A 27,062-nucleotide genomic window follows, 5' to 3' on the forward strand; every position below is an offset into this window, starting at 1 on the left:
TGGGGAGGCTGGGAGAGGGAGGCTGATGCTGAGGGAGGCTGGGAAAAGGGAGGCTGGGAGAGGTAGGCTGAGAGAAGAGAGGCTGATGCTGGGGGAGGCTGGGAGAGGGAGGCTGATGCTGGGGGAGGGTGGGAGGAGGGAGGCTGGGAGGAGAGAGGCTGATGCTGGGGAAGGCTGGGAGGAGAGAGGCTGATGCTGGGGACAGAGAGGAGAGGCTGATGCTGGGAGGAGAGAGGCTGATGCTAGGATGAGAGAGGCTGATGCTGGGAGGAGAGAGGCTGATGCTGGGAGGAGAGAGGCTGATGCTGCGGGCAAAGAAGCTGATGCTGGGGGCAGAGAGGCTGATGCTGGTGCAGCATGGGGGATGGTGCACGATGGGGGGGTGCGCAGCATCGGGGATGGAGCATGATGGGGGGGTGCGCAGCATCGGGGATGGAGCATGATGGGGGGGGTGCGCAGCATCGGGGATGGAGCACGATGGGGAGTGCGGAGTATGGCGGATGGAGCACGTGTGGGAGTGCGCAGCATGGCGGATGGAGCACGTTTGGGAGTGCGCAGCATGGCGGATGGAGCACGTTTGGGAGTGCGCAGCATGGGAGATGGAGCACGATGGGGGGTGCGCAGCATAGGGGATGGAGCACGATGGGGAGTGCGCTGCATGGGGGATGGAGCACGATGGGGAGTGCGCTGCATGGGGGATGGAGCACGTTTGGGAGTGCGCACCTCCCCCCAACACACACACACACACACACACGCGCGCGCACTGCACAACACACCACACACCACACACCACACACACACACACTGGGAACCACAAACAACTGCCCTACACAGACACCCACACACACAGACAACGCTGCACACACACAACACCCAACACACAAACACCGCGGCACACACAAATATACGCACATACCGCACAACACACACATTGCACAAAACATACCTCCCCCCAAAACACACCACACACACACAAACCGCGCAACACACACACAACGCTACAGACACACAGCGCTCCACAAACAACGCAACACACGCAACACACATACAACACCGCTCTCACCCCCCGTCACACCCAGACAACACCCAGAACATGTACAGCGCCCTACACACACACTTGGTAACTACACACAACAACATCTATATATATATATATATATATAACAAAAATCATACATGAACTACACAATACGTAAATTCTAGAATACCCGATGCGTAGAATCGGGCCACCTTCTAGTATATATATATATATATATATATATATATATATATATATATGTATATATATATAAAATTAGGATATATAAATAGGAAGAAGGGGTGGGGGGGTACATTTACCTCATAGAAAACTGAATGAAAAAATATATAATAATATATAGTATCATAGTATCATAGTTTTTAAGGTTGAAGGGAGACTCTAAGGCGGGCTTTGCACGTTGCAACATCGGTAACAATGTGTTACCGATGCTGCAGCGATAGTCCCGCCCCCGTCGCACGTTCGATATCTAGTGAAAGCTGCCGTAGCGATTATTATCGCTACGGCAGCTTTACACGCACATACCTGCCGTGCGGCGTCCCTCTGGCCGGCGACCCGCCTCCTTCCTTAGGGGGCGGGTCGTGCGGCGTCACAGTGACGTCACACGGCAGGCGGCCAATTGAAGCGGAGGGGCGGAGATGAGCAGGATGTAAACATCCCGCCCACCTCCGTCCTTCTCATTGCAGCCGGCGGCAGGTAAGTTGAAGTTCCTCGCTCCTGCGGCTTCATACACAGCGATGTGTGCTGCCGCAGGAGCGAGGAACAACATCGCACCTGTCGCTGCACCGGTATTATGGAAATGTCGGAGGCTGCAGCGATGATACGATAACGACGCTTTTGCGCTCGTTCATCGTATCAAAAAGGATTTACACGTTGCGATATCGACTGCGATGCCGGATGTGCGTCACTTTCGATTTGACCCCACCGACATCGCACGTGCAATATCGCAACGTGCAAATCCGCCCTTAGTCCATCTAGTTCAACCCGTAGCCTAACATGTTGATCCAGAGGAAGGCAAAAAAAACCCCAATGTGGCAAACAAGTTCCAATGGGGAAAAAAATTCCTTCCTGACTCCACATCCGGCAATCAGACTAGTTCCCTGGATCAATACCCTGTCGTAAAATCTAATATACATAACTGGTAATATTAAATTTTTCAAGAAAGGCGTCCAGGCTCTGCTTAAATGTTAGTAGTGAATCACTTATTACAACATCATGCGGCAGAGAGTTCCATAGTCTCACTGCTCGTACAGTAAAGAATCCTCGTCTGTGATTATGATTAAACCTTCTTTCCTCAAGACGTAGCGGATGCCCCCGTGTTCCAGTCGCAGGCCTAGGTGTAAAAAGATCTTTGGAAAGGTCTCTGTACTGTCCCCTCATATATTTATACATTGGGATTAGATCCCCCCTAAGCCTTCGTTTTTCCAAACTAAATAACCCCAAGTTTAATAACCTGTCTTGGTATTGCAGCCCACCCATTCCTCTAATAATCTTGGTCGCTCTTCTCTGCACCCTCTCCAGTTCAGCTATGTCCTTCTTATATATCGGTGACCAGAATTGTACACAGTATTCTAAGTGTGGTCGCACTAGTGACTTGTACAGAGGTAGAACTATATTTTTTTCATGAACACTTATACCTCTTTTAATACATCCCATTATTTAATTAGCCCTGGCAGCAGTTGCCTGACACTGTCCACTAAAGTGAAGTTTACCATCCACCCATACACCCAAGTCTTTTTCTGTCTGTTTTACCCAGTGTTCTACAATTAAGTACATAATCATAAATGTTATTTCCTCTACCCAAGTGCATGACCTTACATTTATCTACATTAAACTTCAATTGCCACTTCTCAGCCCAATCCTCCAATTTACATAAATCTCCCTGTAATATAAAATTATCCTCCTCTGTATTGATTACCCTGCAGAGTTTAGTATCATCTGCAAATATTGAAATTCTACTCCGCATGCCCCCAACAAGGTCATTTATAAATATGTTGAAAAGAAGCGGGCCCAATACTGACCCCTGTGGTACCCCACTATGAACTGAGACCCAGTCCGAGTATGTACCATTAATAACCACCCTTTGTTTCCTATCACTGAGCCAGTTTTTAACCCAGTTACACATATTTTCCCCTATCCCCATTATTCTCATTTTATGTACCAACCTTTTGTGTGGCACCGTATCAAAAGCTTTTGAAAAGTCCATATACACAACATCCACTGCATTTCCCTGGTCCAGGCTTGAACTTACCTCTTCATAGAAGCTGATCAAATTAGTTTGACAGGATCGATCCCTCATAAACCCATGTTGATACTCTGTCATAAGGTTATTTTTCTTGAGATACTCCCGTATAGCATCTCTCAAGAAACCCTCAAGGATTTTACCAACCGTAGAGGTTAAACTTACTGGCCTATAATTTCCCGGCTCAGTTTTTGTCCCCTTTTTGAATATTGGCACCACATTTGCTATGCGCCAGTCCTGCGGTACCGACCCTGTTATTAAGGAATCTGAGAAGATTAAAAATAATGGTCTATCTATCACAGAACTCAATTCCTGTAGTACTCTGGGGTGTATGCCATCCGGGCCCGGAGATTTGTCAACCTTAGTGATTTCGAGGCGGCGGCGTACTTCCTGCTGGGTTAAGCAGGTAATATTCAAGGGTGAATTTATGGTATCACTGGTCATGTCATCTGCCATGGCATTTTCTTGTATAAAAACCGTAGAAAAAAAGTAATTCAGCAGGTTGGCTTTACTCTCATCCCCTTCCACCATTTCACCAAGACTATTTTTAAGGGAGCCAACACTATCGCTTTTCAGTTTTTTACTGTTTATGTAGTTAAAGAATATTTTAGGATTATTTTTACTTTCTCTCGCAATGAGTCTCTCTGTCTCAAACTTAGCTAACTTAATTTGCTTTTTACATATTTTATTTAATCTATATATATAATTGCCTTATTCTGTCTGTCTGTCTGTCTGTCTGTCTGTCTGTCATGCTCCAAAATTGTGTCCTTACGGTGACACAAAGCTGATTGGCCGCTGGGCTCGCCATGGCCCCGCCCCCCCACACAGATTGGCCGCTCGCCCAGGCTGCGCCCCCACACGGATTGGCCAGCCGCTCGCCCAGGCTCCGCCCCCCCCACAGATTGGCCTCTCGCCCCGGCACCCTGCAGGCATTGGCAATTCGGCCACGCCCCGCCCCCCTCACGCAATGCACGCTAGCTCTGGCCCCCCTCCCCCCCCGCGCATTCCCCGAACTGACACGGCTGTCACGGAGGTGAGTACTGTACTCCCCCCCCCCCCCCGCGCATTCCCCGAACTGACACGGCTGTCACGGAGGTGAGTACTGTACAACACCCCCCCCCCCCGTCCCTCGCTCGCACGGGAGTGGTGTGGATACGTTAGTAACCATGCTAGCATGGTTACAAGCGCATCAAGGTCCTGCAGCGGCGGAAGATCCACACGCACACACACACATACACACACATCAGATCTCACTCTCACACACACCTCACACACACCTCACATACACATCACATCGCATCCACACACTCACAGCATCCGGCGATATCCCTTGCTTCTCGGCCTCGATACTGTGCTGTTGTGACCTTCCAGGACCTGACGGAGGATCACATGGCCAGAAGCATGTGGTATCTCCGGATGTTGTGAATGTCAGCGCGTATGTGCGATATCGTCAGTGTCTGTGTGTGTGAGTGTATGCGATCGGGTGTGTGTGAGTGTATGCGATCGGGTGTGTGTGAGTGTATGCGATCGGGTGTGTGTGAGTGTATGCGATCGGGTGTGTGTGAGTGTATGCGATCGGGTGTGTGAGTCTCGGCAGAGGAGCACGGCGTGCTGGAGGAGGCTGGGAGCAGAGAGGCTGATCTTGGGGAAGGCTGGGAGGGGGAGGCTGATGCTGAAGGAGGCTGGGAGGGGGAGGCTGGGAGGAAGGAGGCTGGGAGGAGAGAGGCTGATCCTGGGGAAGGCTGGGAAGGGGAGGCTGATGCTGAGGGAGGCTGGAAGGAGAGAGGCTGATGCTGCGGGAGGCTGGAAGGAGAGAGGCTGAGGCTGGGAGGAGAGAGGCTGATGCTGGGGAAGGCTGATGCTGAGGGAGGCTGGGAGGGGAAAGCTGATGCTGGGGAAGGCTGGGAGGACGGAGGCTGGGAGGAGAGAGGCTGATCCTGGGGAAGGCTAGGAGAGGGAGGCTGATGCTGGGGGAGGCTGGAAGGAGAGAGGCTGATGCTGGGGGAGGCTGGAAGAAGAGAGGCTGATGCTGGGGGAGGCTGATGCTGGGGGAGGCTGGGAGGAGAGAGGCTGATGCTGGGGAAGGCTGGGAGGAGAGAGGCTGATGCTGGGGACAGAGAGGAGAGGCTGATGCTGGGAGGAGAGAGGCTGATGCTGGGATGAGAGAGGCTGATGCTGGGAGGAGAGAGGCTGATGCTGGGGGAGGCTGGGAGGGGGAGGCTGATGCTGGGGGAGGCTGGAAGGAGAGAGGCTGATGCTGGGGGAGGCTGGAAGAAGAGAGGCTGATGTTGGGGGAGGCTGATGCTGGGGAGGCTGGGAGGAGAGAGGCTGATACTGGGGAAGGCTGGGAGGAGAGAGGCTGATGCTGGGGACAGAGAGGAGAGGCTGATGCTGGGAGGAGAGAGGCTGATGCTGGGATGAGAGAGGCTGATGCTGGGAGGAGAGAGGCTGATGCTGGGGGAGGCTGGGAGGGGGAGGCTGATGCTGGGGGACGCTGATGCTGGGGGAGGCTGGGACGAGGGAGGCTGATGCTTGGGGAGGCTGATGCTGGGGGAGGCTGGAAGGAGAGAGGCTGATGCTGGTGGAGGCTGATGCTTGGGGAGGCTGATGCTGGGGGAGACTGGGAGGGGAAGGCTGATGCTGAGGGAGGCTGGGAGGGGGAGGCTGGGAGGGAGGAGGCTGGGAGGAGAGAGGCTGATCCTGGGGAAGGCTGGGAAAGGGAAGCTGATGCTGAGGGAGGCTGGAAGGAGAGAGGCTGATGCTGGGGGAGGCTGGAAGGAGAGAGGCTGAGGCTGGGAGGAGAGAGGCTGATGCTGAGGGAGGCTGGGACAGGAGAGCTGATGCTGGGGAAGGCTGGGAGGACGGAGGCTGGGAGGAGAGAGCCTGATCCTGGGGAAGGCTGGGAGAGGGAGGCTGATGCTGGGGGAGGCTGAGGCTGGGAGGAGAGAGGCTGATGCTTGGGACAGAGAGGCTGATGCTGGGAGGAGAGAGGCTGAGGCTGGGAGGAGAGAGGCTGATGCTGGGAGGAGAGAGGCTGATGCTCGGGGCAGAGAGGCTAATGCTGGTGCAGCATGGGGGATGGTGCACGATGGGGGGTGCGCAGCATGGGGGATGGAGCACGATGAGGAGTGCGCAGCATGGGGGATGGAGCACGTTTGGGAGTGCGCAGCATGGGGGATGGAGCACGTTTGGGAGTGCGCAGCATGACGGATGGAGCACGTTTGGGAGTGCGCAGCATGGCGGATGGAGCACGTTTGGGAGTGCGCAGCATGGCGGATGGAGCACGTTTGGGAGTGCGCAGCATGGCGGATGGACCACGTTTGGGAGTGCGCAGCATGGCGGATGGAGCACGTTTGGGAGTGCGCAGCATGGCGGATGGAGCACGTTTGGGAGTGCGCAGCATGGCGGATGGAGCACGTTTGGGAGTGCGCAGCATGGCGGATGGAGCACGTTTGGGAGTGCGCAGCATGGCGGATGGAGCACGTTTGGGAGTGCGCAGCATGGCGGATGGAGCACGTTTGGGAGTGCGCAGCATGGCGGATGGAGCACGATGGGGGGTGCGCAGCATGGCGGATGGAGCACGATGGGAGGTGCACACCTCCCCCAACACACACAACACACCACACACACACTGGGAACCACAAACACCGCCCTACACAGACACCCACACACACAGACAACGCTGCACACACACAACACCCAACACACAAACACCGCGCCATACATAAATATACGCACATATCATGCAACACACACATTGCACAAAACATACCTCCCCCAAAACACACCACACCCACACAAACCGCGCAACACATACACACACAACGCTACAGACACACAGCGCTCCACAAACAACGCAACACACGCAACACACACACAACACCGCTCTCACCCCCCGCCACACCCAGACAACACCCAGAACATGTACAGCTCCTACACAAACACTTGGTAACTACACACAACAGCATCTATATATATATATATATATATATATATATATAACAAAAATCATACATTAACTACACAATACGTAAATTCTAGAATACCCGATGCGTAGAATCGGGCCACCTTCTAGTTTTCTATAATTATATAATGCCTCATCACTACCTACCCTCTTTAATTCTTTTAAGGCTTTCTGTTTTTCTTTTATTGCTTCCCTTACAGCTCTATTTAGCCATAGGGGTTTCCTCCTATTTCTAGCATGTTTGTTCCCATAGGGTATATTTTCTGCACAAGCCCTATTCAGGATGCTCATAAAAGTCTCCCATTTGCTTTGTGTACTTTTATTACTTAGTACATCATCCCAGTTTATTGCACTAAGATCATCTCTCAACCGTTTAAAATTTGCTTTCCTGAAGTTTAGTGTCCTTGTAGCCCCTCTACTAGACATCTTACTAAAGAATACATGAAAACTTATTATTTTGTGATCACTATTCCCCAAGTAACCCCCAACTTGTATATTTGATATGCGGTCTGGCCTATTGGTTAGTACAAGGTCTAGTAGTGCTCCCCCTCTTGTGGGGTCCTGTACCATTTGTGAAAGGTAATTATCTTTCATTGTTATCAAAAATCTATTTCCTTTGCTGGAACTGCAAGTTTCTGTTCCCCAATTTATATCAGGATAGTTAAAGTCCCCCATAATAGTTACCTCTCCGAGACTCGCTGCTTTATCAATTTGCTTTATGAGGAGATTCTCTACCTCTTCTATAATATTCGGCGTCTTATAACACACCACTATCAGTATTTTATTATTCATTCTCCATATAAATAATAAAAATAATGAAAAATGTATATAAAAAAAACGTAGATGAGCATACAGATTTATAATTAGTAATATATGAAATATAATTAATAATATAGGACCATGAAAGGCATGCAATAAAAAGGATGAAAATATTTGTTATTATTAAATATTAAAAAATAATAATAAAAAGAAAAACAAAAAAAAAACAATGACAATAAAAGGCCAATGGCTCAAAAACTAATAAAACAGATCCGCTACTTCATTCAGATCAAATGGGTTTAAAGTATTCAGTTTGTGAATCCAGAAGGTCTCTTTCGGACTGAGCGTCTCTGACCTATTATGCACCAAGGGACTAATCTGCTCAATGGGAGTAATCTTGAAGTCCAAACTTCTATTGTGTTGGATCGTACAGTGCTTGGACAAACCATGTAAAAGATAACCAGATCTTATATTGTGGCGATGCGAATTAAGCCTATTATGAAGGGCTTGGCTTGTTCTGCCGATATATAATTTACCACAGGAACATTCTATTAAATATACAACAAAATTCGATTGACAGGACAATCAATCTTTTATTTTAAATGATTCAACACCATTGGAGGAACGGTCTGAACTTGATTCACCCTGGCTCTCATTGAGAACCTGCTCAGTGTCTTCGCGCAGGCGCTCTTCTTCCTTTTCACGTACACTGTCCCCTGCTTTCCAGGAATTCTTCCAACACTTTGATTATCTTTTTTTGGGTTGATAGCACAAATACAAGCTAAATGCACACTTCTTTACCGAGTTAGTGAGTTCAATTCTCTCATACTTCTATTTCTTCACTATGGCACCTATAGTAATTTCTTAATTTTACTTTCCCATGCAAGTAGCCAGCTTTGGAGTTACGGATGTTCACCAACCACTTTGTGTTGAACTTAGTGATTTACTTTTTTGGGTTCGAGAATCTCATCAAGCACATACGTCTGTCATCATATTGACGCGCTCTGAAAAACCAAGCAGTTCATATTTATTTCCATTTATTTGTCAACAAATTCTAAATTTTACATTCATTTCATGCTGTTTATTTTTATTTTTTCAATATTCCGATATACGTTTTTTCTGTGTCAGCAGTAAGTACTCCTCTGCATTTTTCACGTGTCCATGAGTCACTCCGTTACCATGAGAGCATTGACGTCATAGTTGTCAACGTGGCGGTATGGACTTCTTTATAAGTAACCGGTCTGTATACTATGTGTGTATTTTCTCTTTTCCCCTACAGAAGGAGACGGCTTATGTCTCTGAAACGCGTTGGAATGCTGTAATAAAAGAGATTTTTTAATTAACATCCTGATAACAGTGGTTTTTTAGCGCGGCAAAAACCCGTTTCTCATATATATATATCATTTTTAATGGAAAAGTTTGGGCACTCTGCATGGTTAGAACCTAGTAGCACCCTCTTTGGCAAGTATCACAGCTTGTAAATACTTTTTGTAGCAGCCAAGAGTCTTTCAATTCTTGTTTGAGGGATTTTCATCCATTATTCCTTGGAAAAGTCTTCCAGTTCTGTGAGATTCCTTAGTCGTTCTTGCATGCTCTGCACTTTTGAAGTGTAGCCACAAGTTTTCAATGATGTTCAGATCAGGAGACTGTAAGGGTTATTGTAAAACCTTCATCTTGCACCTTTTGAGGTTGTCTATTATGGACTTTGATGTGTGTTTAGGACCATTATCCATTTGTAGAAGCCATCGTGTTTTCAACTTCAGATTTTTTACAGGTGGTGTTATGTTTGCATCAAGAATTTGTTGAAATTTCATTGAATCCATTCTTCCCTCTACCCATGAAATGTTCCCCTTGCCATTGGCTGCAACACATCTTCAAAGCATGATGCATCCATCTCCATGCTTAATGGTTGGCGATATGTTCCTTTCCTGAATTTCTCTCCCCTTTTTTCTCCACATATACCTTTGATCACTGTGGCCAAAGAGTTCTATTTTAACCTCATCTGTACATAGAACTTGTTTCCAAAATGCATCATATTTGTTTAGATGTTCCTTTCCATACTTCTGATGCTGCAGTTTATGTTGAGGATGCAGGAGAGGTTTTCTTCTGATGACTCTTCCATGAAGGATATGTTTGTGCAGAAGTCTCTGAACAGTAGAACAATATATCACAACTCCAGAGTCTGCTAAATCTTCATAAAGGTATTTTGCAGTCAATCGGGGGTTCTGATTTGACATTCTAGCAATCCTACAAGCAGCTTTCACAGAACTTGAGCTTGGTCTTCCATATCTTATCTTGACCTCCACTTTTCCTGTTAACGTCCATTTCTTAATTACATTTCAAACTGAAGAAAGGACAACTTGAAAATGCTTTGCTATCTTCTTATAGCCTTCTTCTGCTTTGTGGGCCTCCACCATTTTCATTTTCAGAGTGCTAGGCAGCTGGTTAGAACAACCCATGGCTGCTCGTTTTTTGTTTTTTTTTGGCACAAGGTTCGAGTAAGCTGGGTTTTTATAAAACCGTGAATGTTGTATCACCTGGTCTTTCCTAAAGATTATAGTGAACAAGGCATAACCCTAACAGACTAATTAAGTTCTGAAACCTTGGTCAAAGTTATCTGAGCACACAAATCTCCAAGAGTGTCCAAATTATTGCATCGGCCTATTTTCCTTTTTGTTTACTTATAGCAGCCACAGTGTAAGAGATGTTGAGGTGCACTTGTAGGTTTCCACACAATATGTCCAAAAAATTAGAAACAAGGCACTCTCAAATGGTGATACAAACGAAGAATTTATTCCATAAGTCTTAAAGCAACATGTGACGTTTCGGCTAGGTGGCCTTCATCAGACAACTTGTTATTAAGACTGTCAGGGTAGTGGTAAAGGCAGTGGTATCCACCACTATAATCTATTTTCCTTTTTGTAACTTTTAAAATATAAAAGCTGAAAAAATTGTTTTGGCCTAAAATACAAAGGAAATGTGTCATCTTTAACTTTATGCCTTTTAGAGATCATTTAATCTTCAACTTGCATAACTGTTCACTATAAAAGTAATTTTGACTGGGGGTGACCAAACTTTTGCATGGCACTCTATTAACATAGCTGGGAAGGACAGGGTTATTCCCAGCTCTGCAGATCTTGATTAGGAGTGCACCTGCAGTGTTTTGCTAAAGAACCAGGACATACGGCTGGATATAGCAGGGGGGAAAGTTCATTAGTGACCAGCCAAGATGTGAGCAGTAGCTGGGAGAGAGACATGTGAGAGTCTCTCTTTGAATGGAGTGACTGGGGATTAAACTGAGGAATTGAGCAGCTTTTGGTCCTAAAGAGGAAATGAGCCATTTAATGGTGGACAGTCTACCATAATGTGAGAGCTGGAGAAATCTCATACTGTTCTTTGGGTAGGTGGAGTTATGCCTGCGGAGTATTGGAATTGTACCTGGCACATTAATGGACGTATACCTGCCGGAGTATTGGAAGTGTACATGCCGGAGTATTGGAAGGGTATTAACCTTCTGTATGTACTGTACTGTCCTGCTGTGTTTACCTTTGTGCCAGAGCATGGCTGTATTGTGTTTATAGTCCGGGGTTTATCGAGCTAATAAACCTTGCCTTGTTGGACTAAAATCATTGCCAGTGTGAATGCTGCCCAAAACCTAATGCCTCCATGAGTGATCTCCTACAGTTGGTGGAGAATGCGGGCATGAGGTCCTGGGGTATCATGGAAGTTTTCATGGCAATGGTTCCTTGTGTATGTTACCTGCCACTGGCGGCGGCCGTGTCTCTGGGCCGGGTTGCACCCATAGAGCTACGTGGTCAACAATCTTTGAAAAGAAAATGGATAAAAGGAGAGATGGTGAAACTGACCAAGTCACAGAACTAAATACAAAAAATCCATCAATTAAGTAACTCAATTAACATATCAGAGGGGAAAAGTCAAATAATCCCAGTGTGATTTTAGAAGATAAACATGTCCACAAAATGACATGATAAAACAAAAGGAGAACATATAGTGGACTTCAGAAAAATGTTGTATAAAATAAAGTTTCAGACCATACAAAAACATGTAAAAAAAAAACCAGTGACAAATGACTGGCGATGCAGACAAAACATTACAAGATAATGGTCATACCAATTGCAGAATTGCAGTGTCTATATAATGAAATCCCTGGACATTATAGGTTATAGTAAAGGCTAACACCCCTGTATTAGCACGAACACCAGGGAACCATGGCAAAATTGTAGCAAGAAAATCAGCCCCCTGCAGGGCTAAGGGAGGTAACAATGAGCTGTGTCGACAGAAAATACAAAAAATAAACAATAGTAAAGTGTAGCCTGCAAATGCATAGAATGAACACAGTTCAATAGGTATAACTGCAGGGGGACTGATAAGAATCCAACCCAACGCGTGTTTCACAAAAGTGAGCATTGAGACATGTGAAACGCGCGATGAGTTGATCCTGGAAGTTAAGTGAGTTAGAGGAAAGATGATGAGTTTGTTTTTGCCAACAATAAGTTTTAGAAAGCGAGAGGAAAAGAAAGATAAAGCTCATAGACACTCTGGGATTCTGGACTGCAGAGCGGTAAGATCTCGGCCAGAGAAATAGATTTGAGTGTCATACATATACAGATGCTACTGGAAGCCATGGGACTTTATGAGTTGTCCCAGGCCAAAGATGTTATAAAAAAATACTTTTATGGAAAATGCATTAAAAAAAATATACTGATGGGCGATCATATTTGAGCAGGACATTTACTTACCTTACTACCTTGTTATGAGTAGAATGTGTTTTTGAGATGAGTCTGATCTCCGCACAACCTCCCACTATAAACTCTCTGGTAATCAGAACATCAGTTTTCTTGGCTGCTGATAAAGAATACGTTTTTGGGATGTTCTTGTAGGATATTGTGAGACATGAGTTGTCACTAAGATATTGCAGTAATTTGACAGACCGACACTGTTTCTAATTTTCACTATTTTAATAATTTTCCTCTTTGTTGTTTGTTGGCGTCTGAGAGTGTTAGAAATGATTTTGTAAAGCTTTCCAGACTCTCAACAATGTTATTATTCATCTCTTCTCTACCTAAACAACAACAACAACAACAATGCTGTATTTATATAAACAGTTTACTTAAATGCTTATCCACATTGCTGTATTTTCCTTCATTGAAAAACAATTACTTCTTGTATATGCCTAGAGGAACGCTGGATAAAACAAACATCGTTATGTTTTTCTTTCTTCAGATTTCTTAGAGCAAAGTGGAGATTCATCTATGAGGGAAGATACCACAGCTGTCATCTCAGAAGTTGTACAGTTGATCTGGAGATTGGAATCAGACCGTCAAGAAGCAGAAGAGGCATTGAAGCTAGAGAAGGAAAGGAAAGGACGCCTGATCACACAAATTGATGTTCTCTCCCAATGGAAGCTATATAACTTTCCTGAGGCGGTTCAGAAAGGTACAGTAACATTTAATTTCCTTAACGGGAACCTGTCAATTGATTCATGCTGCACAAACCTCATGCAGTATTATTAAGAGCCTGACTGCAGAATTTTTTCTCTGAAATGCTCTGGCGCTGGATGATCTGGCAGGGAACCATAACATAAGTTTAGTTGGGCTTCACCTCTGGCTGGCTTTTCCAGTGATGCTAAAGGACATTGACAGATCTCTCTATAGCCCCCTTCACACATCCATGTCGTACGTACGTGTCAGGTCCGTTTCCACACATACCGGAGACACGGACACATGTAGATCCATTAAATTCAATGGGTTTGTTCACACATCCATGTTTTGACACAGATCGTGTGTCCGTGTGGAGTACACGCATGTCCATGTGCTCCACACGGCGACATGTTCATTTTTGGCCGGCAGCACGGATGTCACACGGACCGCACACTGATGTGATCTGTGTGACATCAGTTTGACACGCTTTGGAGGACACCTCACTGAAATTAAATGGATTTGTATACTTACCTGTCTCTGGCACTGCTGTTGCTTCTGGGTCCCACTCATTATGCTTCATGAGTATTTACTGCACTGACTTCACTGACTGTGGACCCGGAAGCAAGTGTGACAGCAGTGCCAGAGACAGGTAAGTATACAAGTTCACGCTGTTCGTGTACTATACGGATGTCCCAGTAATGGCATACACTGACACACAAATGGCCTATGGAACTCAACAACGGACCGTGCAAAACATTAATTTTTTTGTACGGACATGAGAAGGGGCTGCCTTATATAGACCTCTCAATTGCCTGGAACGGCACTGGGAAAATCCAATTAAAGGCGGTGTTGGACTAGCCTCCTCTCCAGCTATGGTGCCGGCTGTATACCAATCATGCAGCCAGACTCTGATTCATGTCGCCAATGTTTGGGCAACATTAAACAACCGACATTTTACCTTTAGATGGTTGATGATTGAGCTTATTAGATCAGTAATATTTATTTATACATGATGAATTGGAGAATATTTTACATCCCTAACATTATAGCAAATAGGAATGACACATAAACCTTTTCTGATGATGAATAGGATCATTTTCTAATGACATGAATGACTTAGAAAAAATGTATCTCTTTCCACTACTGTTATTGGGTAGTCAGGGCTCAGAATCAGTCTGCAGTAACTTTTTCACGATTCCCCAATTTTCCGACCGCAAAGCAGTCACATGACTGCAGGTACATCATTTGCAAACTTACAGTGATGTGCTGACTAGAATTCTCTTATTGAGAGAAACCAAATATGTCCAATGACATATGCGGACAAGCTTGCATCAAGAATACAGGGAATCTTGACAATGCACACTGTCATGATTCAGCAGTCTACACTCACATAGGATGACTAGAGACTTTTATTCTCAGTCTGGAGAACCCCTTTAAGTTGACTCTATACATCAGTTGTGGGCTGAATGTGCCAACACTAAATCAGCGAAAAGCTATCTCCCTTGACTTTCCATCTCATCCCTATCGAGTTGAAAGCAGGGGCGCACATATCATTGGTGCAACCTCTGCGACCGCACAGGGGCTCCAAAGTTAAAGTGGCCTGTTTCCACCTCCAAAACAGGTGGAATTGTACATTATGATGAGCTATTGCACTAGAAAGGGCCCGTATACTGTATCTGCACAGGGGCAGATACTTCTGTCTGTGGCTGCCAGTCCTTGAATGCTAGGCTTAGTCATTGCTAACTTTTTTAATTTTGATCATAGTTCAGTAAAATTGGTGGGCAATTGTGCTTCATGTTTACTATGTTAATGAAGAGATTACTGATTATGTCATTACAAGACTTATAGTACAATAGCAATAGGTAAATATGATGTTTAGGCTACAAAATATTCATGGCCAGTTCTTAGTGTGATGAGGGGGTCCAAATTCTGACAGATCAGTAGTACAGAAGGGATCACAGTACTCCATAGTTGTGGCTCCCACTTAATGCTGCTGATATATGGGGGTCCTGTGAGTCAGACTTTCACTTTTTTTAGACATTGGTGGCCCATTGTCAGGGGTGCCAACATGCTTACAGTGCTGGTGCCCCACTCACCCCGGATTCTGTTCCATCTTCTGGATCCTAGGGCCCGCTCATGCACAGCAGGGCTCTCGGGAGCCCGCTTAGGTTGCTGCCACACTGCTCTCCCTTGTCTTAAACAGCCAGGGTGACCTAACCCGAAAGTATATTTAAGGCATCCTCCCCCATTGGAAGGTGCCTGTACAATGTGCCTAAATTAGTGTGTTCTTTCTCTAGCTAGTTGTCAGGTCCTCCTAACCTTGAGTCCATTAACTGTGAATTTATCAGTACCTGTGTTAAATGCTTTTGCTGTGCCTGACAGAACTTGTAAGTACCCGCTAGTGCCTGCCAGCGTCTGTTTATCCCGCTGTACCTACCAGGACCTGTCTGTGTCTGCTAGTACCTGTCAGGATCTGTCTAATCCACTGTGACCACCAGAACCTGCTTGCATCTTCCACACCTGCATGTGAACATGTTCCAGCTCCCCGGCCTCTGGCGCCAGTTACCGAGATACCGAGATCCTCTGGTGCTGCCCCTGGCAGCTACCTACCAGAACAAGCCTATCCCCACATTCTGTGCCTTTAGTGAATTCTCGGTAGCCGTTGAAGTACATTCCTCCAGGTCCGAGGTCAGTGCCTTGGTCCAGTGGGTCCACTATTCCCTTGCTTGCCTTGTCGGGCGTGACATTTGACCATCAAAAAAAGAATTGCACTAAAATCTTTTGCTTGGTTCTCCAAAGGCCGTTTTACGTGCTACGATTTATCTGACGGTCTCATTAGTGATGTGACACACCCAGATCGTAGTTATGAGTTGCCAACATCACTCATAGGTCGTTTATCAGCGGTCACACGTAACGATCGCACAAGCGACGCAAAATCGTTCAGCTATATATTATTTGACCAAGGCGGTCGTGTGGATGTTGTTTGTCGTTTGCAGGGTGTCAAACGTACCAATATGTCTGCTGCATTCCAAATGATGATCAATATTTTGAAAGTGAATGACGTGTCAACGATCAACGATTTTCAACCTATTTGCGATTGTTCGGAGTCGCACGTAGGTGTCACATGCAATGACGTCGCTAACGATGCCGGATGTGCGTCACGGAATCCGTGACCCTGACGACATATCGTCAGATAAATCGTAGCGTGTAACACCGCCTCAAGTATTTTTTCTAGGAATCAGCACACCAGAAATCATCCAGAATAATTTTAGTTTTTAATTACCTCTAATCGCGTAAAAATAATATATCAAGCCTTTGCACTTTAGTTCAGTGAGGTTTTTTTTTTGTTTTTCTGTGTCAAGCATTTGCTCTTTTCGCATGATTCCATTGGGATGCTCATTAGGAAGCAGGTTACATCTCCATGTATCTGCTCCATTGAGCTCATTTACTAAATGACATTTATTAATGCTGATTTGCATGCACCATTTTGCTATGATGTACATATACAAATATAGGGAAGTGATGTAAGAAATATTGCGCGAACAAATTAGAACATCTTGATAAATTGATTACATTGAGTTAAACGCCTTTTTATCATTTATACTGCCGGCTGTTGTTATTTAATTATTAACTTGCCTGGATACAGTTATTTTCTATATTTAGCTTTGGTTTAGTGGAGTGAGACGAACATGCTTTATTTTATAATAGGACAGCTAATGGCAGTTTGATTAATGCTCGATAATGAAGTAGAATTGGATTTTGCTAGAGCTTCAGTAAAGTACAATACGTATTTTATATGTAGTATTATCCTTTATTTGATTTAGACACAGAGGAGAATGCATATGTATATCCTTTAGGACTGACCTTATATTTATTTGCATTTTGTCAAACTCTATACATTACCCCAAATGAAATTACCCCAAAGATAAATCGCTTTACCACTGACTTTTCTATTTATCTATGTTCCTGTCTGCCAGGAGCTATTGCTTTTTTCAGTCAACATATGAGGGCTTGTGTTCTGCAGCACAAGTTGTAGTTGCCATTATTTAATTTACCTTGTAATGTACTAAAAAAAAGTGAACATTTTATTTTGTGGAGTGAAAAAAAAATAAACAATTCAGCCAAGGTTCGGCTTTCATTCTCATGGTGTTCACTGTGTGGTACAAATGTCACTGTAACTTTATTCTTAAAAAATAAGGAATAACGTTTGGATAACCATTCTATAGGCCCCGTCACACTAAGCAACATCGCTAGCAACATCGCTGCTAACGAACAACTTTTGTGACGTTGCTAGCGATGTTGCTAGTGATGTCGCTGTGTGTGACATCCAGCAACAACCTGGCCCCTGCTGTGAGGTCGTTGGTTGTTGCTGAATGTCCTGGGCCATTTTTTAGTTGTTGCTGTCCTGCTGTGAAGCACAGATCGCTGTGTGTGACAGCGAGACAGCAACAACTAAATGTGCAGGAGCAGGAGCCGGCTTCTGCGGAGGCTGGTAACCAATGTAAACATCGGGTAACCAAGAAGCCCTGTCCTTGGTTACCCGATATTTACCTTCGATACCAGCCTCCTCCGCTCTCACTGTCAGTGCCGGCTCCTGCTCTGTGCACATGTAGCTAGCTGCAGGACACATCGGGTTAATTAACCCGATGTGTGCTGTAGCTAGGAGAGCAGGGAGCCAGCGCTAAGCAGTGTGCACTGCTCCCTGCTCTGTGCACATTTAGCTGCAGTACACATCGGGTAATTAACCCGATGTGTGCTGTAACTAGGAGAGCAAGGAGCCAGCGCTAAGCGGTGTGCGCTGCTCCCTGCTCTGTGCACATTTAGCTGCAGCATACATCGGGTAATTAACCCGATGTGTGCTGTAGCTAGGAGAGCAGGGAGCCAGCGCTCAGTGTGCGCTGCTCCCTGCTCTCTGCACGTGTAGCTCTGTGCGGTGGTAACCAAGGTAAATATCGGGTTGGTTACCCGATATTTACCTTAGTTACCAAGCGCAGCATCTTCCACGCTGTCGCTGGGGGCTTGTCACTGGTTGCTGGTGAGCTCACCAGCAACTTGTGTAGCCACGCTCCAGCGATCCCTGCCAGGTCAGGTTGCTGGTGGGATCGCTGGAGCGTCGCAGTGTGACATCTCACCAGCAACCTCCTAGCAACTTACCAGCGATCTCTATCGTTGTTGGGATCGCTGGTAAGTTGCTTAGTGTGACGGTACCTTAAGTCTGAACTGGGTGCAAAAACCTAAATAAACATCACTATATGGAGATAAGGTATGCACACCAGTGACTATGCAAGGGGAATATGTCGTGGGCGGAGGGGACGCGCTCGCCACGCTCGGGTCCGGGGCTTCTGCTGCTGCTGCTCGGTGGCTCGAGCGGTGGACCGGACCCGGGGACTCGAGCAGTGCTTCTCACCCGTGAGTGAAACGGGGATGGTATGTTTAGGGAGATTGTTCGTGACGCCACCCACGGGACGTGGTGATAATGGCACCACCGCTGCTGGTAACAGGGATCCCGGGAGAGATGGTAGGGTGCAGCTGAGATGTCGTCCCCTCTGTGGGTAGGGGTTGGTGATCCCGGGGCCCGATAGTGATACGGGGAGGCTGGATGGCTGGGGTGCAGGGACTGCGCGGCGCGGTGCCGGACGGCACTGGTGTACTCACTCAGACAATCACTGACAGAGTCGCAGGTAAACCAAAACGGCCGGATGGATGGGTCCCGCAGCCGGCTGCAGTGTTATTGTTGTGCTCTCCCCGGACGGCTGATGGTGGCTGTCTTTCCCTGCACCTTTGAGAATGTTTTTGACTCCTGTGGTTGCCCACCAGTAGTCCGCTCCCCGGCATATAGGTGCCGTAGGAGCCTGTTTTGCCCGCAGGTGCTGGCCCTTGGATCTCTAGCCTGTGGCGGTGGCTGTATATCCTCTCTGGGTGGACGGTTGCCTTCAATCAGGAGTTAGTAGTTGAGAAACCCCTGGGGTTCCTGTCACATTCGGATTTGACTATTGACGGCGGTTCCAAGCCTGGTCGGGGTCCAATGGCCATGCCTGTGTGCTTAGCTTCACTCCGTTCCCCGGTCCGGCACCGGCGGGCCGACGCCCGACCTCGGTCCTTACGGCTCTGTGGAGTTACACCAACTCCTGCAGACAGCCACCACCGTCTGCCAACCTTGCTGTCAGTGTCTGGGCTCCAACTCAGACACCTCAAGTGTTCACTCCTCTCACTTTCACCTCCAAGACTGAACTGTCACTTTTCCCGGCTCCAGGTCTGTGAACTCCTCGGTGGGTGGGGCCCTGGCTCTGCCCCACCTGGTGTGGACATCAGACTCTGGAGGGAGGCAACAAGGGTTTTTGGTTTGGCTGGTGTGACTGCCTAGGGTGGGGGTGTGTGTGTTGCTATGTATGTGACTACCTGGATAGTCCAGGGCGTCACAAATACATGTAATAGCAGAAACTAAAATGTCACTTTTATGTTGAGGTGCCCATACTTTTGCACCAGTCAAATTTTGTTTAAATGCGGATTGCACATTTTCTGTTAGTACAATAAACCTCATTTCAATCCAGAAATATTACTCAGTCCATCAGTTATTAGATATATGAAACTGAAATAGCTTTGCAAAAACCCAAATTGTTATAAAGAAAAAAGGTTAACATTAATAGGGGTGCCCAAACTTTTTCATATGACTGTATGTCCCACCTGCAGAGGTTGTTATAGGTATGAAAACTAAAATTATTTCTGTTCTTTTCGGTAGTGGGGTGAGGGCCAATATGGTAGATGCTCGATTTGCCAAGACACATGCTAGTATTTTGGAAAAACTTATCCCCATATTTGCTAGCAACTCTGCACCTCTAGGACAGGGGTGTTTGAAGTGAGTTGTGCATTACTTGAACTGTTGCATAGGGTCCTTCACAATTGATTTATTTTGTGTCATGTTCTTGAAGGCCTTCCTACCTCTATAGTAGTCAGACTCCCCTGGCTGGTTAGGCACAATCCAGTGGTTGATTGGCAATACAGGAAGATTATTAGGAGGAGTGATTTCTGTAAGAATAACTGTTTGAACACTCTTATCTCTACCTTCTCCAACGTGTGCTCTGATCTTGAGGGTGAGATGTTGAAGGCTCAGGGGGACACCCCTACTGTTTTTCCTTCAGGTAAATTATTTGTGACTTTACATTTATGCCTCAAAATTTTAGGGGAGCATCATAACTCGATTCTTGCTGGTCACCCAGGTAGTATATTGACCTTGGACTGTCATTCTCATCATTTTTGGTGGCCAAGGTTGCATTGAGGTGTGCCTGATGAAGAAACTGTACTGGCAGCGAGAGGCAGGCGCCATTGATCTCCCGGGAAAGGAAGCAATTGACTTCAGGAAAATGGCACCGGACCCATCTACAGATGTTAGGGAGTGCAGGGAACAACCTTAGGTGAATGTTAGGTGATGACCCCACTCCCCTCTCCCTAGCATCAGGGCCTGCCATTGTATTGCTTTCCTGATTTTCCCGCTGGGAGTCCTCTTGCTCCAAGTGTGACATTGAACCTGTAATCTGTTCATTGCAGGTACAATAAACTGACATATATTGTAACGTATTTTAATTTTAGTGATTGTTAATGCTGACCTTTTCATTTATGGGTGAGTGTCAGCTGTGTAACATAGCAAACACCTGTGGTATATGGAATGAGGGCAGCTCCTAAGTCCGTTCCATATAGTGTCCACTTAACATATGATGTACATACAGTCAGGGCCAATATCAGTGCATTACTGCCCTTACTGGTGTATGGGGCCCTGTGAGGACAGGGGCCCTGGCCCGGCCGGGTTAATCACTTTACTTTATTTAGCTCCAGTCACAGCCACAGCCTGTAGCATGGCCACAGCAGAGGGGGCTGGCCTTGTCGCTTCGGCCACTTTAGCTGAGTGCGAGTTACCACATGACTAATTTGCCTGCGATGTGCTTCAGGATACAAATTAGCCATGCGGTGACGCTAGGGGCAGTGAGGCTGAACTGGATATGTCATCCCATGGTCCAGGTGGGGTCCATATATTCCAGGAGGGAGGTATATAGCAGGAAGTGCCCAGCAGGGGGACATATATACCAGGAGGCGCCCAGGAGGGAGACGTATATACTGGGAGGGGGATATATATAATCAAAGTAAGGAGGACTCCGGCACAAAATGTCCATGCAGACAAAAATTTATTAGGATTAAAAAATCATCTTTAATTCTTAGTAGATAAAATACATGGTGAGGATAACATTTCCTATGATTGACGCGTTTCAGACGCTGGGTTTTTAGTCATAAACAATAGGATAAAGAGTTGCACACCAGTCACAATGTATAGGGGAATAATGAAAAGCATAACTGCTATAGGAATACTAGACTGAAAAATACAATGGACTATCTGAAATAAGTGAAAAACATGAAAATGGTATCTGCATAACTGCTATGAAAAATAGAAATGAGAGAAATTTAGCCATTGTATTGATCAATGCAAAGGAGCCCCAAACCAAACGCCAAGGTAATCTCTATTTTTGGGGTCCCGAACCTATGTGTAACCTCACCTGCAGTTAAAAAACTTGCACTGTATGGGAAGCAAAGGACCAAGCTATATATGTGAAATAAGAGACATGGCTATGGGTGGGGCAGGGTTCTCAGACAAAAAGTGCAAAAGAACCCTGCCCCACCCATAGCCATGTCTCTTATTTCACATATATAGCTTGGTCCTTTGCTTCCCATACAGAGCAAGTTTTTTTAACTGCAGGTGAGGTTACACATAGGTTCGGGACCCCAAATATAGAGATTACCTTGGTGTTTGGTTTTGGGGCTCCTTTGCATTGATCAATACAATGGCTAAATTTCTCTCATTTCTATTTTTCATAGCAGTTATGCAGATACCATTTTCATGTTTTTCACTTATTTCAGATAGTCCATTGTATTTTTCAGTCTAGTATTCCTATAGCAGTTATGCTTTTCATTATTCCCCTATACATTGTGACTGGTGTGCAACTCTTTATCCTATTGTTTAGTTGTATATTTTTGAGTCTTGCACCCTGTTCACACCATTGGTGTTCCAGACATACATTCTGGGTTTTTAGTCATAATCATGATTATGACTAAAAACCCAGTGTCTGAAACGTGTTAATCATAGGAAATTGTATCCTCACCATGTATTTTATCTACTAGGAATTAAAGATGATTTTTTAATTCTCACAAATTTTGTCTGCATGGACATTTTGTGCCGGAGCCCTCCTTACTTTGATTGTCTACAGCCTCCCTTGTCTACTGAGCACCGTCCTGGAGCTTCTATCCAGCTGAATCTGCAATAAACTGGTAAGCTGAAACCACCCTTTTTTTTCACTATTTTGAGGGGGATATATACAGTATACCAGGAGGGGGACATATATTTTATATATAAACTTGTCTTTTATTGAGGGTAAAACATGATTCACAAAAGAAAAAGAATAGATGAAATAGGGGGATGGACATAATAATACTGTACTTATCCCCATTCAAGTATCAGGGCACTAATAGAATGCCCAATAAATATATAAACAAGGCAGTGTCTGCAGATAAATAATATAATCCCAAAATACACAATACTTTGCTGTAAAGCTTCACCTTAAAGGTAATGTGGCAGTAAGTCAATATAGGGTATCAAAAAATGTTCTGCAGTTTTTTATTGTATTATATCTTTTGCATTGTCTAATCTCATTGTCTGTGTTATATTTACTCCGTAAGTCTTATTATTCATTTTTTACACCCTCTATTCACTTACTGCCACATTACCTTTAAGATGAGTCTCTCTCTACAACAAGGTATTCTGAGTTTTGGGATTATATTGTTTATCTGCGGACACTACCTTGTTTATATACTTATTGCACATTCTATTATCAGTGCCCTGATACTTCATTGGGAATAAGTACAGGATTATTATGTTTATCCCCTTATGTCATCCATTAGTTTTCTCTTATTAATCATGTTTTTAATCGTTTTTAACCTTTGTTGTTGTCAGTCATATATTTTGTATTATTAAATGCCATGTTTAAATATAAAGAGCGCAATGTGCACATTTTTTTTACTATGCAGCTTTTTTCCTCGCTTGTTACAGTTAATTGTTTCGCATGGTTTTTGTTAACACCCCTCCCTTTATTTATATTTATTACCCTCTTGTGCCCACTATTTCTTTCTTAACAAAATTTTGCAAAGAGCAGTCTGTGGGGTGAAATATAGAGGGGCAGTGTGTAGGTGGATATTATACACAGTGACTGTGTGTGGGGAGATGATATACAGAGGGACAGTGTGTGGGGGGTATATTATAAAGAGGGGCACTGTATGGGGGATTTTGAACTGAGGGGCACTTTGTCAGGGGATATTATACAGAGGGGCAGTGTGTGTTAGAGAGATATTATACAGAGGGGTAGTGTGTGTGGGGGATAATATACAGAGGGACAGTGTGTGTGGGGTATATTATAAAGAGGGGCACTGTATGGGGGATTTTGAACTGAGGGGCACTTTGTCAGGGGATATTATACAGAGGGGCAGTGTGTGCTAGAGAGATATTATACAGAGGGCTAGTGTGTGTGGGGGATAATATACAGAGGGGCAGTGTGTGGGTGGATATTATTCAGAAGGGCAGTGTGTGTGGGGGTATTATACAGAAGGGCACTGTGTGGGGTATATTATACAGAGAGGCACTATGTGTGGGAGAGATAATATACAGAGGGGCAGTGTGTGGGGGATATTATACATAGAGGCAGTGTGGGGAGACATTATGGTGAGGGGCAGTGTAGAGGGTGTATAAGGAGAGGGGCGGTGTAGATGTGAATTATTATTAATTTTCGGAGGTATATCCTTCAACCTCAAGGGTGCTAACACTTTCGGCCATGACTGTGTGTGAATAATATATATGTATATATATATATATATGTATGTGTATGTATATATATATATGTATATATATATATATATATATATATATATATATATATATATATATATATATATATATATATATATATATATATATATACATATATATATGTATGTATGTGTATGTATATATATATATATATATATATATATATATATATATATAAAAGAAATTCCAGCCGCACACTGTGTAAAACCAAAATAAATTCTACCTAAAATACATAAATGGAGGTATTTAGAATATTATAATGGCCATTGTAATACCAGCCCAGTGCCCCTTCATGGCAACCTCCTTTGCTGGGTCCTACACTAAACTGCATCTTCTCTGGGTTTTAAAAACCTACAAGATCAGCTGGTGAACAAAAAGGAGGCTAATGAAGCAGCCAGGAGCTGGGGTGCAAATCCAGCAAAAACAGAGCATCACTCCCTGTTATATGCATTATACAATAGAAAAAAACAGAATGAAACAGGGGTTCCCTTGCTGGTTTCCCACACTGGTACTAACCTTACTTCAAACCGTACTGGCAGCACCTTAGACATTATGGTGAGGGGCAGTGTAGATGTGAATTATTAATTTTCGGAGGTATATCCTTTATTTTCTGGAACAACTTCAAGGGTGCTAACACTTTCGGCCATGACTGTGTGTGAATATATATATATATATATATATATATATATATATATATATATATAGTCATATGTATAGTCATATATATATATATATATATAGTCATATGTAAAAGTTTGGGCACCCCTATTAATGTTAACCTTCTTTCATTATAACAATTTGGGTTTTTGCAATACAGTATAGACCAAAAGTTTGAACACACCTTCCCATTCAAAGAGTTTTCTTTATTTTCATGACTCTGAAAATTGTAGATTCACATTAAAGGCATCAAAACTATGAATTAACACATGTGGAATTAAATGCTTAACAAAAAAGTGTGAAACAGCTGAAAATATGTCTTATATTCTAGGTTCTTCAAAGTAGCCACCTTTTGGTTTGATTACTGCTTTGCACACTCTTGGCATTCTCTTGATGAGCTTTAAGAGGTAGTCACCAGAAATGGTTTTCACTTCACAAGTGTGCCCTGTCAGGTTTAATAAGTGGGATTTCTTGCCTGATAAATGGGGTTGGGACCATCAGTTGTGTTGTGCAGAAGTCTGGTGGATACACAGCTGATAGTCCTACTGAATAGACTGTTAGAATTTTTATTATGGCAAGAAAAAAGCAGCTAACTAAAGGAAAACGAATGGCCATCATTACTTTAAAAAATGAAGGCCAGTCAGTCCGAAAAATTGGGAAAACTTTGAAAGTGTCCCCAAGTGTAGTGGCAAAAATCATGAAACGCTACAAAGAAACTGACTCACATGAGGACCGCCCCAGGAAAGGAAGACCAAGAGTCACCTCTGCTGTGGAGGATAAGTTTATCCAAGTCAACAGCCTCAGAAATCGCAGGTTAACATCAGCTCAGATTAGAGACCAGGTCAATGTCACACAGAGTTCGAGCAGCAGACACATCTCTAGAACAACTGTTAAGAGGAGACTTTGTTCAGCAGGCCTTCATGGTAAAATAGCTACTAGGAAACCACTGCTAAGGACAGGCAACAAGCAGAAGAGACTTGTTTGGGCTAAAGAACACAAGGAATGGACATTAGACCAGTGGAAGTCTGTGCTTTGGTCTGATGAGTCCAAAGTTGAGATCTTTGTATCCAACCACCATGTCTTAGTGCGCTGCAGAAAAGGTGAACGGATGGAGTCTACATGCCTAGTTCTCACTGTGAAGCATGGAGGAGGAGGTGTGATGGTGCTTTGCTGGTGACACTGTTCGGGATTTATTCCAAATTGAAGACATACTGAACCAGCATGGCTACCACAGCATCTTGCAGCGGCATGCTATTCCATCCGGTTTGCGTTTAGTTGGACCATCATTTTTTTTTCTACAGAACAATGACCCCAAACATACCTCCAGGCTGTGTAAGGGCTATTTGACTAAGAAGGAGAGTGATGGGGTGTTACGCCAGATGACCTGGCCTCCACAGTCATCAGACCTGAACCCAATCGAGATGGTTTGGGGTGAGCTGGACCGCAGAGACGGCAAATTCGCCAACAAGTGCTAAGCATCTCTGGGAAGTCCTACAAGACTGTTGGAAGACCATTTCCGGTGACTACCTTTTGAAGCTCATCAAGAGAATGCCAAGAGTGTGCAAAGCAGTAATCAAAGCAAAAGGTGGCTACTTTGAAGAACCTAGAATATAAGACATATTTTCAGTTGTTTCACAATTTTTTGTTAAGTATTTCATTCCACATGTGCATATAGTTTTGATGCCTTCAATGTGAATCTACAATTTTCAGAGTCATGCATATAAAGAAAACTCTTTGAATGAGAAGTTGTGTCCAAACTTTTGGTCTGTACTGTATATATATAATATATATATATATATATTATATATAAAATAAATAATATTTTCACCTAGCAAGTGGTGTTTGATGGGAACTATTAATGTGTGATTGGTGAGAATGTAGTGGAGAAGTAAAGTTTTTCCAACAGTGGCAGTGAGACTGTGGAAGGTTTGAGGGGTGGAGGTAGATATCTGGTGGAGCCTGGGAGGATTCTGAAGGGGGCCCGAAAATTTTGCCAGTATGGAGCCCTGAAAATCCTGATGGCAGCCCTGCATAAAGTTAATGTGAAGAGTTATGAAACTGAA

The 27,062-nt window shown here is 44.7% G+C and overlaps 1 protein-coding gene across 3 annotated transcripts in view; it reads left to right on the forward strand.

Moving 5' to 3' along the window:
* CCDC178 (coiled-coil domain containing 178) overlaps positions 1-27,062 on the forward strand; it is a 705,487-nt gene that overhangs the window by 108,636 nt on the left and 569,789 nt on the right. For all 3 annotated transcript variants that reach the window (XM_075316358.1, XM_075316359.1, XM_075316357.1), the window contains exon 6: positions 13,246-13,458. In XM_075316358.1, coding sequence (XP_075172473.1) covers positions 13,246-13,458 — 213 coding nt within the window. The remainder of the gene's footprint in view (positions 1-13,245; positions 13,459-27,062) is intronic.

The sequence above is a fragment of the Anomaloglossus baeobatrachus genome, chromosome 6 (genome assembly GCF_048569485.1).
Source record: "Anomaloglossus baeobatrachus isolate aAnoBae1 chromosome 6, aAnoBae1.hap1, whole genome shotgun sequence".
Classification (NCBI taxonomy): domain Eukaryota; kingdom Metazoa; phylum Chordata; class Amphibia; order Anura; family Aromobatidae; genus Anomaloglossus; species Anomaloglossus baeobatrachus.